Consider the following 19,758-nt stretch of genomic DNA (forward strand, 5'->3'; position numbering starts at 1 on the left):
AACCTTCAATAATGACTCATTTTTTTTCTTTTTTTGCAAAGGAGTCACCAATTATCAAGGCCTGGAAGCCGCTCGAGGATAAGGGTTAATTAGTGTTGCAATATTTTTTATGTATAATGGGGTATGATCCCACACAGTCGGGCGATTCTATTTATAAATGATGCTGCTAGGAACTGACAAATCGAATTAATTCACGTTCTGCTACCAACCAATCAGAAACCAGATTTGCTCGATAAATATTAAACCTTTTCTGTAGTAATTTCACATGTTTTTTCCGTCTCGACACGGTAAGAATATTTTGCTCTGTGGAACTGTCTACTGCAAACCAGTCACCTCTCAAGACTTGTTGAGAACAAGGAACCATCGGAAACTGTTCTGTCTACTGCAAACCAGTCACCTCTCAAGACTTGTTTAGAACAAGGAACCATCGGAAACTGTTTTGAAACTAAACATGTCTTACACTTCTAGAAATAGTAATCAATGGGAAAATTGTTAGTAGTGGAAATTGGGTAAACTTACATTGGACTTGAATCATATTGTAGTCAGTTGGAAAGCAGGCAAACGGAACAGAGTTTCACAGGCATGCAGTTTTAATGTCCACCACAAAAACTGGCTTGGATTCTCCACTTACACAGATGCAGCGGGCAGTATAACTCATAGCTTCACTATATCTCACTCCCTATCACAAATTGTTACGTTTCCAACCCGTTTCCCTGACGAGGAACCACAGTTCCCGATGATTGCATAACGAAGGTCCACAGCCCACTCGGGAATGCTGATCATGCAGTGATAATGGTTGAAATCGCCCTAAACTCTAGAGCTAAAACTGAAGAGCCAGTGCTCGAAACAACGAGATATTATAAAAAGGCTGACTGGGAAGCCATCAGGGAACTAATCAGAGATGGCTCATGGGGAAATATTTTTTCTCTCCCTGCTGAACAGTGTGCAAACGAGACCACTGACTGGTTCAAAACTGCAATCGAAGCGCATGTTCCCATGCGGAAATTTTATAGTAAGCCCCACTCTCCCTAATGGTTTACTTCGACTTGCGCAACTGCCATTGCTCAAAAGCAGCATGCATACCGCAGATTTAACCGACATAAGTCCCATTCAAACAGACTGAAGTATATAGAAGCTAGAAATAATGTTAAAGAAATAGTGACAGCTAAGAGAGAATTTACGGAAACCACTAAAAAATGCATCAAAGCACAAAAACTAGGAACTGGAGACTTCTGGAAAATCTACAACAGTGTAGTAAATAATGGGCAATCAACAATTCCCCCACTAACCAACAATCACAAGGTTGTCTCCTCAGAAACTGACAAGGCTAACATGCTTGTCAGTCGGTTTGCCTCAAACTCCACACTGGACCCTTCCAACCACCCCCTACCTGACTTTCCTATGCGGACAGACGCCATGCTAGACGATCTGAAAATCACCCCTGCTCAGGTGCATACCATCATAAAAAACCTTGACACTTCAAAAGCATGTGGACCCGATCTCATCCCAGCTGTGCTATTAAAAAAATGCTCAGCCGAAGTAGCTCCAGTTCTCTCCAAACTCTACAACAAATGCCTTAATGAAGCTTGCTTTTCGGGCTGTTGGAAAACTGCTTCTGTTATACCTGTATTCAAGAATTCTGGCGAAAGGACTGACTTATCAAATTATCGCCCCATTAGCCTCCTCCCACTTTTTGCCAAAATATTTGAGACCTTAATTAACCATGCTCTAGTCCATCACTTTACAGATGCTAAACTTCTGACTGACCAACAATATGGATTTAGACAAGCCTGTTCCACAGCAGATGTCCTAACTGTAATCTCTGAACATCTATACCATTCACTGGACAAAGCAAGGGAGGGCAGAGCAGTAGCTCTAGATGTATCTAAGGCTTTTTAACAGGGTATGGCATGAGGGTCCCCTCAGGAAACTTAGATAAGAGAAAAATCCAGGTTGTCCTCGACGGTCGTACATCTAAACAATATGATATAAATGCGGGAGTGCCTCAGGAGTCTATCCTTGGACCTCTATTGTTCCTGATATTCATAAATGACCTCCCCGACAAAATTGCTTCTGAGATGGGTATATATGCTGATGACACTAAACTCTATGGCAGGCACGACAGGAAGACGAATGAACACATTTCTAAAGAATCGGCAGAAACACTAGAGGAAGACCTCCAATCTGTAGTGGAATGGGGACAGAAATGGTTGGTCACATTCAATGCCGCCAAGACTAAACTAGTTTCATTCAATAATTACAAGAAACCCTCTCTACCACCTATAGCAATGGCCAACGACTCTTTATTTGAGAGTACATCTTTCAAACTCCTTGGCCTTACGTTCACAGGAAACATGAGTTGGAACAATTACATTGAAAGTATTGCCAGGGCCGCTGCAAAAAAGGTGGGCTCTCTCTACCGTGCTAGACAACTACTAACACCCGAAAGAAGTATTCTGTACCTCTATAAGGCCACCATTCACCCATGTATGGAGTATTGCTGTCACATTTGGGCTGGTGCATCTGCTACTAGTCTCTCGCTCCTTGACAAGGTGCAAAAGAGAGTCGCAAACCTGACAGGCCCTGAACTGGCAGCTAAGCTTCAACCTCTGTCCCATCGACGAAATGTCACATCCCTTTGCCTGTTCTACAAGTATTTTAGTGGTGAATGCTCTGACGAACTGCAATCACTTGTGCCCCCACGACGTGAGCACCCTCGACAAACCCGACAGGCTGCTAAATCCCACACTTACACTGTAGAGATCCCTAGATGTAAAAGATCTTTCTACTCTAATAGATTCTTCCCCAGAACCGCTAGACTTTGGAATTCCATTCCAAGTCCCTGCTTCCCCAAACAGTACTGACGTGCAGAAGGTCAAGTGTAACATTAACCGACATCTTGCTGGCCAAATCCCTACATAGTACCCCAGTAGTTGTTGCCCCTGATAGTAGTCCCCTACACCAAAGTGGCAATTTTCCTTGTTTGGGGTGAAAATATAATAAAAAAAAAAAAAGAAAGCTTTGTTCATGGAATTTACGTTTGGGTTTAGGCACAAATAAAGAGTGAGGGAAATTATAGATAGTGGTTTCAAATAGACAAGTGTTTTTCGTGAAAGTCAGGCCAGGGGAAACCATAGATTGGAGCTCAGATGACCACTTGCCATGAAAATAATGATAAAGCAGAAACAGGCTTCCAACATCTCTTTTGTGGAAAAGAGGTTGCAGGTACGAGAAAAGGGCATCTTCCACTAAGTCTATTTTGAACTCTACTTCATAAAATGCCTATAAGACATCTCTTTGCACTCTGTTAAAAGCGAAATACAGGTTCTTCTTTTTACCAAAGTATATGTGTCAGTAGAGAATTATATTTTAAAAATAATATATATATATATATATATATTTATTTATTTATTTACCAGTGGTTAAAAAACCGGACTACAGTGCACAGTAATAAATTTCCTATATATATATATATATATATATATATATATATATATATATATATATATATATATATATATACATACATAAACACATATATCTACAAAGCTAGCTTTTGCTCATGTTGAGCACTGTTGGCTCCTCTGGGCTGGTGCACCAGCCACTTAGTTTTTCTCCCTTAGTAAATGTTCAACAAAGAGCCTCTAGATCAATGGTTCTCAACCGTTTTTAACCTACTAACACTTTCATTATGTATGAGAATAATATTTCCACCCTTTTAAAAAAATTGACTCAAAATGTGTTTTCATAAAAACATAACAATTTCATACAAACATAATAATTTCATAAAAACATAATACATGATAACAATTTCATAAAAACATAACAATTTCATAAAAACATGATAACAATAACATAACATTTAATACAAATGCTGCATCACCTTTCAGTAGCGATGGACAATGGATGATGCACAATATTTTTGCTGGCTCTTGATCTTGTTTGTGTTTGCTAATTTGTAGGGCCAATCCACCCCACCCAACAAAACACTGAATTTTCCCCCAGAGAATACCCATCGCCCATTCAGAACCAAAACTTACACTCCTCAATCTCCTCTAACTACTTGAACATGACAGGATACCTCCCTCTCTGCCATGAGGACTTTGATAGATATATGTACGGGCTTGGGTTTTATATTTGTAGCACCCTCGCAAAGTCTTGAATCAGATGACCAGGCTTTTATGTGCTTTCAACTACCCTTTCATAACTGTGTTAGTTACTTATACTTTTTCTAGCGTTCTCCCTCAAATTAAGACTGTACCCTAATCGATCATGCCTCTGAAAGTGGAGATACAGCACTTTCCTTAGATAGTAATGTCCAAATACATGTGTTTCGTGACTTTAATACCCACCATAAAAATTTGCTTAATTTCTCAGATTGCACAGATGCAGCCAGACGCTCTACTTATAGCTTCTCTATAGCTCATTCCCTCCCACAGACAGTAATGTTCCCAACCTGACTACCAGATCGCGAAACCTAACAGACTTCACTTCTAAAACTTTAGCTCACCTCAGTATCCAATGATTGTGTCTACTTGGAAACACAGACCACCAAGTGGTATCAGTTGACCACACTTAAATCCCAACCCCAAGGTTAGGACCTAAACAAGGTAGTACAAAAAGGTTGACTGGGATACCATTAGAGAAGACATCAAAGATGCCTGATGAACTGATATATTCTCTCTTTCTGCTGAACAGTGTGCCAATGAGACAACTGAATGTTGCAAAGCGGGTATTTAAGCACATATTCCTAAATGGAAGTAATATAGCAAGCACCACTCATCATCATAGTTCACTACAGATTGTGCAGTTGCCATTGCACAAAGACAGCATGCATTCTGCCGATTAGTATGTGATAAGCCAAATACAAAGAGGCAAAAGAATTACAGAGCTAGAAATCATTGTAAAAGAGAAATAGCGATAACCAAAAGAAAGCATGATGAAATAATCAGGGAATGCATAGAATCGCAAAGATAGGAACTCATGATTTCTGGAAAATCTATAATAGTGTAATGAATAAAGAGCAATCAGTAATTCCTTCACTATCCAACAATCAGAAGGTCGCATGCACGGCAACCGAAATTGCGGAATTGCTTGCCCAGTAATTCACCTCCAACTCCACCTTAGAGCCAACAAACAACTCCCTCCAAAAATTTCCCTATGCAGATTGAAGCCACACTAGATGATGTAAAAATCACTCCTTCTCATTTAGACATCTCCAAGGTGTGTGTGCCTGAGCTCATCCCTGCTATACTAATTAAGAAATGCTCAGCTGAGCTAGACCCCGTACTTTCCAAGCTCTACAATAAATGCGTTGCTGAAATTTGCTTCCCTAATAGCTGGAAGATGGTCTCTGTAGTACCAGTGTACAAGAATTTTGACATTCTAAATTATCGCCCAATGAGTCTCTTCCTCATCTTCACTAAAATCTTTTAGACCTTAATTAATCTAGCATTAGTCCTCCACCTCGCAAAAGCAAATCTTCTCTCTGACAAACTGTATGGATTCAGGCAATGTCGTTCTACTACAGATATTTTAACAGTCATCTCTGAACACATATACCATGGACTGGATAAGACGAGCGAAGCCAGGGCTGTAGCTCTTGATATATTCAAGGCCTTTGACAAAGTCTGGCACGAAGGGCTTCTAATGAAAATTAAATCCTACGGTATAACTGGATGTATACTAAATATAATTAGATCCTTCTTAGACAATAGGATCATCCAGGTTGTCAATGATGGACGTACATCCAAGTAGCATAAAATTAATGTTGGTATGCCTTAGGAGTTGATCCTTGGTCCACTATTATTCCTGATATTCAGAAATGACCTCCCTGATAATATTGTGTCTGAAATAGATATATTTTCTGATGATACAATGCTTTATAATATACATGAGGGAAGAGCGGATGTACATAAATCTAAGACAATGGCAGAATCGTTAGAAAATGACCTCCAGACCATAGTAGAATAAGGCTGCAAATGGATGGTTACATTTAATGCTAGTAAGACTAAGTGGTTCTCCTTTAATAATTACAAGACATCTCTCCAAACACGTATATCTCTGACAAATAATACCCTACCTGAGAATTCTTCCTTTAAAATTTCTCAGCTTAACATTTTCAGGTAATATGTACTGGAACAAATACATTGAGGACATTGCCACCATTCACCTATGCATGGAGTGTTGTTGCCACATCTGGGCTGGTGCATTTACCATTAGCCTCTCCCCCTTGGATAGAGTCAAAAAAAAAAAAAAAAAAGATAAGTGTTTTCAATCTAATATATCCCACTTTGATCACTAAGCTCCAACCTCTGTCCCAGCGCCACAATATTGCATCTCTGTGCCTGTTTTACAAATATTTTAATGGAATATGCTCTGATAAACCTGTTGCACTTGTGCCCCCTCAACATACATATCCCCAACAAACCTGCTTAGCAACAAAATCACACCCCTTCACTGTTACGGTCCCTAACTTCAAGAAAACGTTTTAATAATTTCTTTCCTCAAACAGCTAGATTTTGGAATTTCCTTCTTTCTGCCTGCTTCCCTCATTCTACTGATATGCACGAGTTTAAATGTAATGTAAACCAACATCTTGTAAATCTTTCTTAGGCATGGTCCCAAATAGTAGCCCCTTACGTTCAAGTGGCGATGTGTCTTTTTAGGAATGAACATGAGTAAAAAAAAAAAAAATCCCAAAGGAATATATAATAACCACATTTTCACACCGATTCTCGTTAGATCACTGAAGTTAAGCAATGCTGACCATGGTCAGTACCAGATGGATAACCATTTAGAAATGCCAGATATCAACAAGTTTTCTACTTTAATAGCTCCTTTCCTTGTTTCTCTGACTGTATCAATAAGCTGAAATTTTTTGTTAATGTGAGCAAATATCTTGCTGCACAACTCCCATTTCAAATGAGCTTTATAAATCTAGCCCTGAATTCACAGTAGCCCTTTATACCTAAGTGACAATGTAGCTTGTTGTTTGGATAAATACAAGTGAAAAAAATAAAATAAAATTAGGTACTTCACTTACATTTGTCTCAAAATAAATATAGCACTAGTAGTATATTGCACAGCTATTAATCTAAACTGCATTTCATCTAGGCTTATCTGACGTTTCATTTGCTGCTTAATTATTCGGTTATACGGCATAATCATGTTGGCACATAAGTTCCTGTTTGATCACCAAACATAAGCAGCCTGGTCACCAAACTGGTCAGTACTAAAATTGGTGACCATTTAGAAATTGCAACGGTTGTATGTGCTCTTTGCTCATCTCAGCATTGTTACCAGTTGTCCTGAACTTCTTCTTGCCACTGGACTCAAGTGCAGATTCAGGAGAGGTGTGGTTAGAGATTGCGAAACTCTTGCCTCACAATTACATGTGCAACTAGCCTTACAGGGGATATCTTTTGAAACTAGACAGAAGCGATAACTAATTATTCTCTTAATCACCTTCAAGTCTGTATAATTAATACTCAATGTTGATTTCTAAAAGCTGTCAGCGTGTAAAAACTGAAAATTACGATGTGTTCTCATGTAAAAGAATTAAAAAATATTCAGTAAATTCCAGTCATACCTGATTTCATATTGATATGAAGACGTTTTGTTAAATCTTTCGTCTGTCTGTGTTTGGGGCAGATGGTCACAATGTTTGTGTATTGTTTCTCATATGAAATGTGCTTCAATTTCAAGAACTTCATGATGGCTGTCGGACCAACCAAAACACTATCATTATTGTTTTTTAGTTGACAAGAGGACGTGTGAAAATACCGTGATGCGTTGAAACATGTATGAAGATGGCCTTGTTTCTCATATGAAATGTGTTTCAAGAACTTCTTAATGGCTGTCAGACCAACCAAAACACTATCATTGTTTTTTTTCAGTTGACAAGACGATAGGTGAATATACCGAGATGCATTGAAACATGCATGAAGACTTCCTTGCTTTCTCATATCAACGAGTTGCATGGACAGTTCTGAGTATGAAAATGGTACGTCATAAAGTTGAAGAATTCTTGGCAGAAACGGGATGGCGCGTTCTTTGCAAACTACCATTTTTGCTGAAACCCTTGCAGAATTCATTGCAGGAAAACAATAAAAGGAATAAATAAACTAGGAGGAAAGGTTGTACAACAATAATTTGTCGACAACTGTACAAAGTTCGTTCGGAAGATGGCGGTAATTTGTTGAGGTTCATGTCCAGAGGTTGACAGCGAATCTTCATACACAAAACATGACATGTGATCATGTTTCATGAGTTTTGTTATGTGTGAAACATTTAAAACTCCACAAGCAGCAAGAAATCTGGAAATAAATAACAGAAAATATGTCAATTTTAATGAAATACAGACATTTTTTTCTTCCAGAAATATTTTACATTTTCAATGTTAAATTGGAAATGTAAAATATTTCTGGAAGAAAAGAAAAAAAAAATTCTAAAGAAAAACTAAGAATGGAAACGCTTTTCTCTGTTATAATAATACAAGTTTTAGAATTTGTTGGTCATAGAAAAACAAATTAGCTATTCATCATACTTCATTTATTATTTGTTTATTATACTTTGTTTCCAAGAATAAAATAACATTTGGCTAAAAGAACACCAGATAGTTCCAAAAGGAGGTAAATAGTGTGTAACTATTGCCAAGTTTTTAATAAATTGTGCATTTTGCCAAGTTTTTTTTGTCTTATTTTTAGCATAACTGAGTTATTTCCCTTGTTATTATATCATGCCTTCCCAAAGAAATATGGCAACAGTTTTTTTTATGATAAAGATCAAAACCTTGTTTTTTTAAATAATGTAGTACTATTTAAGTTCCTCTAACATTCCAGTTAAGTAGATAGCATTGTTTTTAATTCAAATTGACACAAAAATCAGTAGATTCTATTGTTTATTTATTTTTAATCAACTTTTTTGGTTTTCTGAATTTTGCTATTATAATGTAGTGGCAGCTATTTTTTTTTCTATTATAAAAATACAGTTTTATTTTCGGTGTCTTTTTTTATTGGATTTTACATTTAAATATTTGTTTTTCAATTTGTAATCCATGCCCCCCCTCCCCCAACAAATAACTAGATCCACACATGTAATTTTCACAACCCTGCAAATTCGACTCGAAAAACTTCAACTACTAACTGCCCAGTTGTCACACCAGCTTTGATTCTGGAAACCTAGGAGGCCTGACTTCAACCATCAGATCCTTCTTTGTCTGACAAGTTATGATCCGGTTTGATCCTAGCAGCATCCTCGAAGGCATTACCTCCTCTTTCCAGAAGTTGGTGTAACTGTTGCTTGAAACATACACTAATAGGAAATGGAGATGAATCCATTCTCAGCTATGTTTGTACCTGATCACTCCCTCCCCATTCCCTTTCTGGCCTTGTGTCACATTTTGAGAATTTAGAATACAGTAAAAACTGGTAAACAATAAAACTTGAACAAAAATGTCAAAGTTAATTACTAACTTTAGAATTAGCGATTCGAAGGTTTAAAAACACGCAAAAGAAAATATTGGTGTTTCATTAAATTTGTAGTTGAAATTCGAATTAGCATGTAACAAAGCATGTACAAGCGTGTGGGAAAAGATCAGCAGCAGCTAAGATAACTGGCTTGTGAGGTTATTAGCAGCAGTAGCTGAAAAAAGACACATATGCAAATTCGGAAGTGCGCGCGCTGTGTCATGACAAGTAAAAAAAATAAAAAGGACACCACATGGTCGAGAAAAGAATAAATTCAACGCTTAAAACGACAGACATGTAAAATGAAGGCGAGAATGGGCTGGCTGAGGTCAACAACTGAAATGGGCATGTGGCAGTGAGAGACTTTTAAGTCGGCATTGAGATAAGGAGAAAGAAAAATGGTAATAAATGACTTATGCTAAAATAAAAAAAAGCTGAAGTGGATTTATTTATTTTTATTTTTTGTTCCTTTGCAAAGTTAGACACAGTCCCCCTCCAAAAAATAACTCGCTTAATCCGGGTGTCAACAGACCGTTTGCCCAAAAAGCCAAACTTTTAACCTAAGTTTAGATTAGAAACTCCTGCCCACATACTAAAAAAATAAAAATAGATAAAGAAATACCTTTTTCCTGGATGATCAAGAAAAAAAAGAAAAGAAAAAAAAAAATCGATAGTTTTTGTCAAAAAATGGTTTCCAGAATCAGAAAAATGTCTGTTTTGTTCATCAAGCGTTTGAGTATCTACGCTAAGATTCCAGTCTGTAATACTAACATTCTTTCATGCAGTATTCTGCCCACAAAAAAAAAAAAGAAAAGGCAATTGTCTATCTGTTATTGCGCTGAAATTATGTTATTTAGAAACCCATTCTTAACATGGAGAAGAAAAAGTGTTTTGTAACTATTCTGTACTTTCACCTAATAATTTAATAAACAAAAAGATTGTAAAACTTGAAAATACTATTTTAAAAAATAAACAACACAGTAACAGATGCATAAGCACCTAAAAAATAAAAAATGAAAACGATCACGTATACAATGTATTTTGTAAATATTTTCTAAATTCTTTTTGTTCTTGTCAAGAATTTCTCCATATTAAAAACAAAAAAAATATAAATAAAAGCTGTACGATGTAAGTACTCATGATGGAACAGAAATGTCATATTCCAAAAATTACGTAAATTGATTGAATAGTTTTATTTTGAACTAAGGAAATCAAATTTGATTAGTAAGCAAGGCGAGACTATTTTGCATCAATATCTTGAAGAAATAAAGGGAGATTACTTAATTTAACAATAATTAAAACTTGCAAGATCAGCCTTGTGATGTTTGTGACTTCACATTAATAGCTTAAAATTGTTTTCAAATGATTTTTTTTATCAAATAAAAATACACAATCAATTTGGCCGATTTTTTAAATAATCTTTTCATTACAATATGATGGTTACGTGGATTATAAAGATGTTTTATTTTTTTACTTGGGAATTATCACTTATCAAGGCCTGGAGGCTACTCAAGGATAAGGTTAATGACTGTAAGGTGGTAATTTAATAATCGTTAAATTGGGTTGAATTTGATTATTTACGGGGATTGCGCAACGCGAACTTGTTTACATTGGATTTTAAGGCTATCATGTTGTATTCAACCGGGAGGAAGGCTAGCGGAACAGTGTTCCATAGGCTAGCAGTTCTGGGAAATTAGATTTTTTCATAGAATCTGCGTTTAGATTTAGGCACAGATAGCAAGTGGAGGAAATCATTTATAATGGTTGTAATGCTTGTTAATGTAGACATTGGTTACCTCCCTTGCTTCAGTTACATGGTTACCTCCCTTGCTTGTGGTGATATAAATAGGAGTCGGCCATCTTGGTTTAGTGAGTTCGTTCGTACAGTTTAGACAGACTACAAGTGTCTCAACAAATGGTAGCAGAGATATCCCTCTGTGTGCGACAAAACGGAAAAAAAATTTTTTTTTTTTTGTACAGCTTGTCTGTAGCACTAGACAGATCGGATATCGGATATGGCAACTTCGAACAAACAACCTCCATTGTTGGAGGGGGAGGATGTTTACGAGAACTGGAAACAAGACGTTGAAATGTGGTCGTTGTTCACAGATCTTTCTGAGGAAAAAAAAGGGCCAGCAGTGTTTTTGACGCTGCCACCGAATATTAGAGAATGTGTCCGTGAATTGCCAACAAGTGACATCGGCGGACGAGATGGCTTGAAGATCTTAATAAAGAAACTGGATGACATATATTTAAAGGATGAACACGCGCGCTTACATGATTTTTAAGGAATTTTACACTTATAAAAGATCGTCAGGTACCAGTATAAATGACTTTCTTGTTCGTTATGAGTTTTTGTACCAAAGATTAAAAAAATTCTACATTATTCTACCGGAAGGAGTGCAAGCTTTTCTTGTTTTGAACGCGGTTAACATATCGGAAGAGAACAAAAAATTAGCGCGGACAACGTGTTCTGTTTTGACGTATCAAAACATGAAGGAATCGATAAAGAAAGTATTTGGTGACATTTATCGTGATGAAAATGTACCGGCAGTGAAATCAGAGCCCGAAATCGTCAACTATAATTATTCTAAACCGGGTAACAACAAAAGGCGTTTTCGTCGAGGACAATCTAATCCATGTGACCGAAGTGGAAACGTGTTGTTGTGTTACAAATGTCAGTCTCCGAACCATCTAATTAGAGAGTGTCCTAGAAATACGCCCAGGTTTACGGAAGCAACAGAACAAATACACATTACGTTGTTCATTCAAGAAAATATTTATTTGAACAGTACAAATGAAAAAATCTCAAATCTTGTAAAGGAAACATTTGGAATGGCAGTCTTGGATTCTGCTTGTACTCGCACACTGGCTGGCGAAGTGTGGCTTGATGTTTATTTAGATACTTTAAATGAAAGTGACCTGCAACTAGTGAAGTATACGAACTCAGACCGGAGTTTTTGTTTTGGTGATGGAGTGGCTGTCACAGCAATTAAAGTTGCTAAATTTCCGGTTACACTCGGAGGTATAAGAGTTTATATCGAAGCAGATATTGTGAAAAACGACTTGCCTCTTCTATTAAGTCACAAATCAATGAAGACAGCAGGAATAGTGCTAGATTTCCGGAAAGATATGTGCTGGATTTTTGATAAATGTATTGAACTAAAGACCACAACTTCAGGGCACTATTGTCTCCCCTTAACAAATAAGTTGTTGGATCATAGTGGTACTAAGAACATTGTATTACATGTTCAGAATTTTGGTCAGTGTTCTTTCACAGAAAAAAAAAAAAAGCAGAAAAACTTCATCGACAGTTTGCTCATGCCTCGAAGGAAAAACTTGTTTCCTTGGTTAAAAAAAGTGGCAAATTCAATGACAAGGAATTTATAAAGGCGATTGAGGAGGTTTGTGAAAACTGTCAAATTTGCCTTAGATTTAAAAAAGCTCCACTGCGACCGGTTGTGGGATTGCCTCTTGGCAATAGATTTAATCACACAGTTTGCATGGATTTGAAAGAGTTCATCCACAATGAGGTGTGGATACTACATCTCATTGATGCCGCTACCAGGTATTCAGCGGCAACATTGATCAAAACAAAGAAGAAGGAGGAGATCATCAAAAACATCTTTATGATGTGGATTACCTATTTCGGATCTCCTGTTCGTTTTCTGAGTGATAATGGGGGTGAATTCAACAACGAACACTATAGACAGATGAATGAAAAACTCAACATAGAGACCTGTACTACTGCCGCAGAAAGTCCATTCAGCAACGGTACTGTAGAACGTCATAATTTGATAGTTGCTGAGGCAATGAAAAAAACAATTGACGATGAGAAGTGTGAACCTGAAATTGCCTTGGCATGGGCTATTTGTGCAAAAAATGCCCTCCTCAATTACTCTGGACACAGTCCAAATGAACTTGTATTCGGTTTCAATGTAAATACACCCTCAATTCTGACAGACCAGTTACCTGCTATGGAGTCCTCTACTACAAGTGACATGGTGAGAAAAAATTTAAATGCTCTCCATAGTGCAAGGAGAAACTTTTTGGAAGCTGAGTCCAGTGAGAGAATTAAGAGAGCTCTCAGGTCTAATGTCAGAACTTATGCTGATGAAGATTATGCTACCGGAGACCAAATCTATTATCGGAGGCAGGGTTTTAAAGGATGGCGTGGTCCAGCAAAAGTGTTAGGCAGAGAAGGCCAGTTTGTCTTAATCAGACATGGCGGAGCATTTTATAGGATGCATCCGTGCCAATTGATGAAAGTGAATAAAAACAATGCTGAGTGTTTTTTTTGTGAAAGTTTGACAAGGAGAAACTATAGATCAGAGTTCAATCGAGCACTTGCCATGAAAACAGATGTTCCTATACTTTTGTTGTTGTTTTTTTTTAATATAGGTGAATTAGAACAATCACCATTGTTTATAGTTTTTCCACATTTTATTATTCATTTCAATAAATATTCAATTATTAGTAAAAATATTGGCTTTAGTTAAGATTGGCACTGCTTTGTTTGCGGAAACATTCGACGGAAGTGAAGTCAAACAAATTTTTAGCTATGGATGACTAAACTATATGCAATGAATCTTTTTTATTTATGCAAATACAAAAATAGAAGTTTTATTCAGTCTTTGAACTTTTATTACAAAATTATAACCTTTATAGTAAAAATATGTTTATGAACTGTTTTTTTTTTATTACTTTTATAATAAAAATATATTATGACCTACATCAGGTGTTGGTATTTTTTTTTTTTTTTACCTAAAACATAAAAATAGAACTTTTATAATCCATAATATAAATCTCACCTGTCTGTATGTTTGTATGTAATAATCGTATATAAATATGTATGTTATAATCATATATAACTATGTATGTTATAATCATATATAAATATGTATGTTATAATCTATAGTATAAATTTCACCTGTCATAGATGTATGTTTGTATGCCTTTCGGCAGAGGTGACGGATTTTCACGAGACTGGAGCTTGACTCTTCGGACGACAAATATAAAAAAATTGGCTAAAAACATTCATTCTTTCACCCTCAACTGGGCACTTTTCTACAAGCAGGGGTCGCTTTTTTCGCTGATATTTTCAAAAGTCATCCACTGTTCGATTGACTAGTCTTAATTTAAACCTTCACCATTTCCTGTTTGGCGATGGACGCAACGGCAAAGACGCCACGATTTTTTTTTTCACATTCTTTTCCTCCGTCGTGGTATGGGTTTGAGCCTGCTTGCCTACTAATATTTTTTTTGTTTTTGCTTAACACACACCTTCAAACACCTGGACAACGCCGAGGACCAAGGCTAGTAATATATATATATATATATATATATATATATATATATATATATATAGTATGAACTGTTTTTTAATTTAATTAAATGAACAAAAATATTTGTTTAAACTCCTGCTTTCCCACGACTTAACTCAACTGAAACTTTCCATTGCCCGTTCTCTCTCCGCTATCGAAACAAGAACTACCATTGTTTTCTCAACTTGTCCTTTACATAATGGTTTCTATCCTCTTATGCGGTTCTGGATATGACCTAAAACTATATCCGATGTATATACATTATATTATGTACATACACTCACATTCACATGTATATACACACACGCAACATACGTACACATGGACAACGTCACTTCCCCTTTCAAAGGAAATCCACACATGCGCAAAAGACCACCGGAAACACCTATAAAAGAAAGAGCAATAAGCGGTTTCTCCTTTTTCAGACCAGCTTCCTAGCTGGGCAGTCTACAGACCTACAGCGTGCCTTTTCGGCATGTGCGTACCTCACGCCACTTGCTACTATGTGGGACAAAAAGCTAACAAAAATTATAAAAGAAACATACTCAAACAGAATATTTCCAAAATAATTGTCTTTGATTGCAATTGCAATTCAAAGTTGTGGTGCTTCTTTAGCGTGTCGTCCTCAGGGTTGACAAACCATAGTTGAAGCCAAATCTTTCAAAAATAAATGTCAGAAAAGGCCAAATTGATAATTGTAGCCAATTTTTCACAAACAAAAAATCCAAATTGAACATTTAAATTACAAAGATGTTTTTCATTGTGATGTGTAGATTGGTGATGTTTTAAACCGATGCATTTCAGGTGAAAACATTATTACATACTTAACATGTCCTGTTAAAATAAGTATGAATTAAATATTGTTATATAATATATGAAAAAGTTTTATATATGAAAAAAAATCCAAAATATTTTTTAAACACAATCTTGTTGGAAAAAAAAACAGTTCATAAATATATTTTTATTACAAAGATTATAATTGTTAGAAAAATTCAATCAAAGACTGTTTAAATAAAATTTCTACTTTTATACTTGCATTAAAAAAAAAAAATGGTCATCCGTAAAGATCTGATGTCACTTCATCTGAATGGTTTTGTAAACAAAGTGGCAATCGTATTCCAATGTGTATTTATCAAGTTATGTTGAAATAACGGCGAGCGTCATTTTTTGATTCCTAGACTTCATTAAGGACAGAAAATTGGGTACTTGTACAGTTTAGTCAAGGCATTAAAAAATGAAAATATCGAAAAACGGTTATATTGTACGTAGCTGTTTTGGACTGAAGATCTCCGAAAAAAATTTCATTTAATTTGATCAAGTAGTTTTTATTTTACAGCAGAAAAACATGATTTTATGAGAGCGCGTTGAAGTCAGCCATTACGAAATTTGTTGAACACGCCAAAGGGAGATAACTCCAGTTAAAGCGCCGACACTCCCTCCCCATCTTTATTATTAGCTTTCCTTCCTAAAAATCGAACCTTTTGCTTGCTCGGTATCATAACAAATTGTGTTTTCGCTGTAAAATAAAAACTACTTGATGAAATTAAGTTAATTTTTTTTCAGAGAACTTCGGCCTATAACGAGTACGTACAATATACTTTTTTTTCAATATTTTCATTTTTTAATGTCTTGACTAAACTGTATAAGCGCCGAAGATTCTGTTGGACTTGGATTTTATTTAAGTTGTGAGAGATGCGGTAGCTGTGTCAGAAATTTCGTGAAAAATATTGAATAATTCCACCCCGTCTTTCCAAGCTTATAACCCCTCGAAAAATGTAATTCAAGCCCTAATTTTTTTTTTTTTTTTTTTTTCAATTAAAGGAACAAGGACCAAGGTTTCATTAAAAAAAAACAAAAACAAACAACATGTTTTTTTGTTTGTTTTTTTAAAAAGGTTTTAAACTTCGGACTTTACAGGTAAATTTCTAAAAAACATTACTTTTTTTTTGGTTTTAAATTTGAATATATTATTTATCGATCTTTTATCTTCAATTTGTGATATATATCACTTTGGTGAGTAAATTAATTATTTACTTTTTAATAGACATTTCAAAATGGGAGGTGTGAATTAATTCGACCTCCTGTCTTTCCAAGCTTATAACTATTCGAAAAATGTAATTCAAGCCCTAATTTTTTTTTTTTTTTTTTTTCAATTAAAGGAGCAAGGACCAAGGTTTCATTTAAAAAAAAAAAAAAAAAGAAAAACAAACAACGTGGTTAAAAAAAAAAGGTTTTAAACTTCGGACTTTACAGGTAAATTTCTAAAAAACACTTCTTTTTTGTTTTAAATTTGAATATATTATTTATTGATCTTTTATCTTCAATTTGTGATATATAAAACTGGTGAGTAAATTTAATAATTTACTTTTTAATAGACACTTGAAAATGGGGGAGGGGCGTGAATTAAAAAAAATAAACGTTTGTCTAAAATATTATATTCGGTTTATTGGAAAGAGCATAAAATTTCACATTGACCTTGAAAACATCGTAAAAATAGAACCAATAGACAAATTTTGATAGATTTTTAAAGTTTAAAAATTGAAAAATATTGAGCTCGTAAAATTCAATTAATTTCATTACTGTTTTTTAAAAAAAAATATATATTTTTTTTTTATTACTTTTAAAACAACTTTAGTAGTTTATTTTGGAAGTAACTCATAAAGAAAATAAACCCACTTTTAAAAGAGAAATTACGAGGGTTTTTTTATATTTTATTCGCAGTTTCGTGTTAGGGGTGTCAAAAATTCCTACAAAAATTCTGGGTTGGACATGCAGAAAGGTACCGTGCAGAAATAGGATGTTTTGTAATTATTCTGTACTTTCACCAAACAATTTAATAACCAAAATATATTGTAAAACTTGAAAATATTATTTTTTAAAAAAATAAATAAATAACATGATACTTCGTTTGCATAAGTAGCCTTTTGTTATCATCGGTTTCTTATTCAACTCTCCCGACAGAGCGATTTCGAACAGGGGGGAAAATAACCGGTGTATTCCCGCTACCCTCCACTAAGACAAACTCAGAGAGAAGGAGGTAATACAAAAAAACATACCTAATAATCATTTATTTTGGCACTAGTGCACGTGCACTTATTGATCCGTGCTGAAATAATAACATTATTTAGAAAACCATTCTTAACATGGGGAGCGTTTTCTACCTATTCCTTACAATTTAATAAAATAGATATCATAAAACTTTAATTAAACTTGAAAATACTATTTAAAAATTAGCGCGGATCAATAAGTGCACTGGCACCTTTATTTTTCATGGGTGTGGGAATCTCGTATTTACTGACCTCCCCGCTAGAGCAAATATGGACACAAGGTCATTTCTAATGTCTGGTGGGGTATCTGGCTCCTCAAAAACAGAAGTACTCTGGATTAGAAACAAAAATTAAGTATCGGAGGAACGTTTTTCTGCTCAGGTTGATAACAAAACAGTTATACTAGATTTGAGTTCTAGCCCCCAATACTGGCTAAAAATGTGATGCTAATATTTATTTGCCTCTCCATCTGGGGAGAATTTTAGCTTCCCACACAGATTGGGCCCCAGTCGAACATAATTTCTCCTCCTCTGAATGAGATCAGTGAAAAAAAAAACAAAAAACCTTCGATCATCAAATCATTTTTAAGGAAATAAAATACATTTTCTAAACAGGCGGACTGTTTTTATATTAATTCCCTATATTTTATCCCTACCCCTGGTACAGTTTCGTGTAAAAACTAACTTATATAACGGAGTGACTATTATCACTGCTGCTATCTAGATTTCCGTTAAGATAGAAAGAAAAGAGTCACGTGTTCCGTTTGAATCAAAATACAAAATTATTAACGAATAATTCATTTTAATATAAACAATTTGATTGAAGACGAAGAATATTTTGGTTGTTAGAAATGGTAAATAAACAAATACTCCGAACGAACGGCATCGTACATTTAAATAATAAAAAAAAAACATTAATGAAAAGAAATCTTAAACAAAAAATTAAACTTGGATATTTAAGCAACTAATCTTTTTTATAGCTAGACTACTTAGTATATATACATAAACTTTTTTAAAGTTTAATTATTACTGGCAACAAATGGTTCAAGTACCTGTCCTTTCCCTCGCAGGCGCACGTGGGTTGAGCAATGTTATTGGCGCGAAGGGGAGATCACTCTAGTTTACTTACAAGGGAATTAATTTCTTCGCTCGCATTTGCTGTTTTTCAACTTTTGAATTCGCGTGTTTATTTATTTATTTATTTATTTATTTATTCATTTATTTTTAATTGTTGTTGTTGTTGTTGTTGTTTTTCATGTATTTCTTTGACCCCTACCTCTATCCCAACAAGGCATGTTGCCACTGAGACGTAAGGGACTCCTTTGAATTAGGGATATCCTAAATAGAAAGTTTTGAAGCGAGATGTTTATTCATATTACATTTAAACTTTAAAAAATTTTTTAAAAATCTCTTTGCGATTACCATTTCTTTTCTTTTTTTTTTCAAGTTCGGGCAAACCTAGCAAGGCCAATTCTTTGACAATCTTGAGTCTAATAAATTTAGAAAACATTGTTCGCTCGAAGTTGACATTATTTGGCAAATGAAAAGTGCAAAATTTCTAAATATCATAAAACAAATTTAACTGTGATTTTCGTTTTCAGCACCTCCGAAAACCGGCGTTGTTTTTTACTAAGAAATTCGTTCATTTTTTCATTATGAAGAAATTACTAGGTGACCAGAAACTGGGTGCTCATTTTACGTTAAATTTATATAGGAAAGTGATCCCCCACTTTTTGAAAAAGTAATTTCTTCATATCATGAAAACTACTTATCTGCCCCAAATTTAAATGTGATATTCGTTTTCAGCATCGCCGAAAACCTTCTGAAATCGTTATTTTAAAGTTTTTTGAGGAGTTAGAAAGAAACTTGACATTAACCGAATTCCTTTAAAGTGTTTTTGAGGGGGGAAAAATACATT

General features: G+C 35.1%; 1 protein-coding gene across 2 annotated transcripts in view; it reads right to left on the minus strand.

Moving 5' to 3' along the window:
• The window catches only part of LOC145253259 (twinkle mtDNA helicase-like), a 102,634-nt gene extending 83,635 nt beyond the window's left edge, over window positions 1–18,999 (minus strand). For both annotated transcript variants that reach the window (XR_013863753.1, XM_080112919.1), the window contains exons 1-2: window positions 18,893–18,999; window positions 7,592–8,318 (exon numbers count right to left, since the gene is read on the minus strand). Coding sequence is in view for 1 of the 2 variants with exons in the window: in XM_080112919.1 (XP_079969045.1) it covers window positions 7,592–8,096 (505 nt within the window). In the remaining variant the exon portion in view is untranslated. The remainder of the gene's footprint in view (window positions 1–7,591; window positions 8,319–18,892) is intronic.
• Between the last annotated feature and the right edge of the window lie 759 nt (window positions 19,000–19,758).

The sequence above is a fragment of the Euprymna scolopes genome, chromosome 3, assembly GCF_053919585.1.
Source record: "Euprymna scolopes isolate OS-2025 chromosome 3, ASM5391958v1, whole genome shotgun sequence".
In the NCBI taxonomy this organism is placed as follows: Eukaryota; Metazoa; Mollusca; class Cephalopoda; order Sepiida; family Sepiolidae; genus Euprymna; species Euprymna scolopes.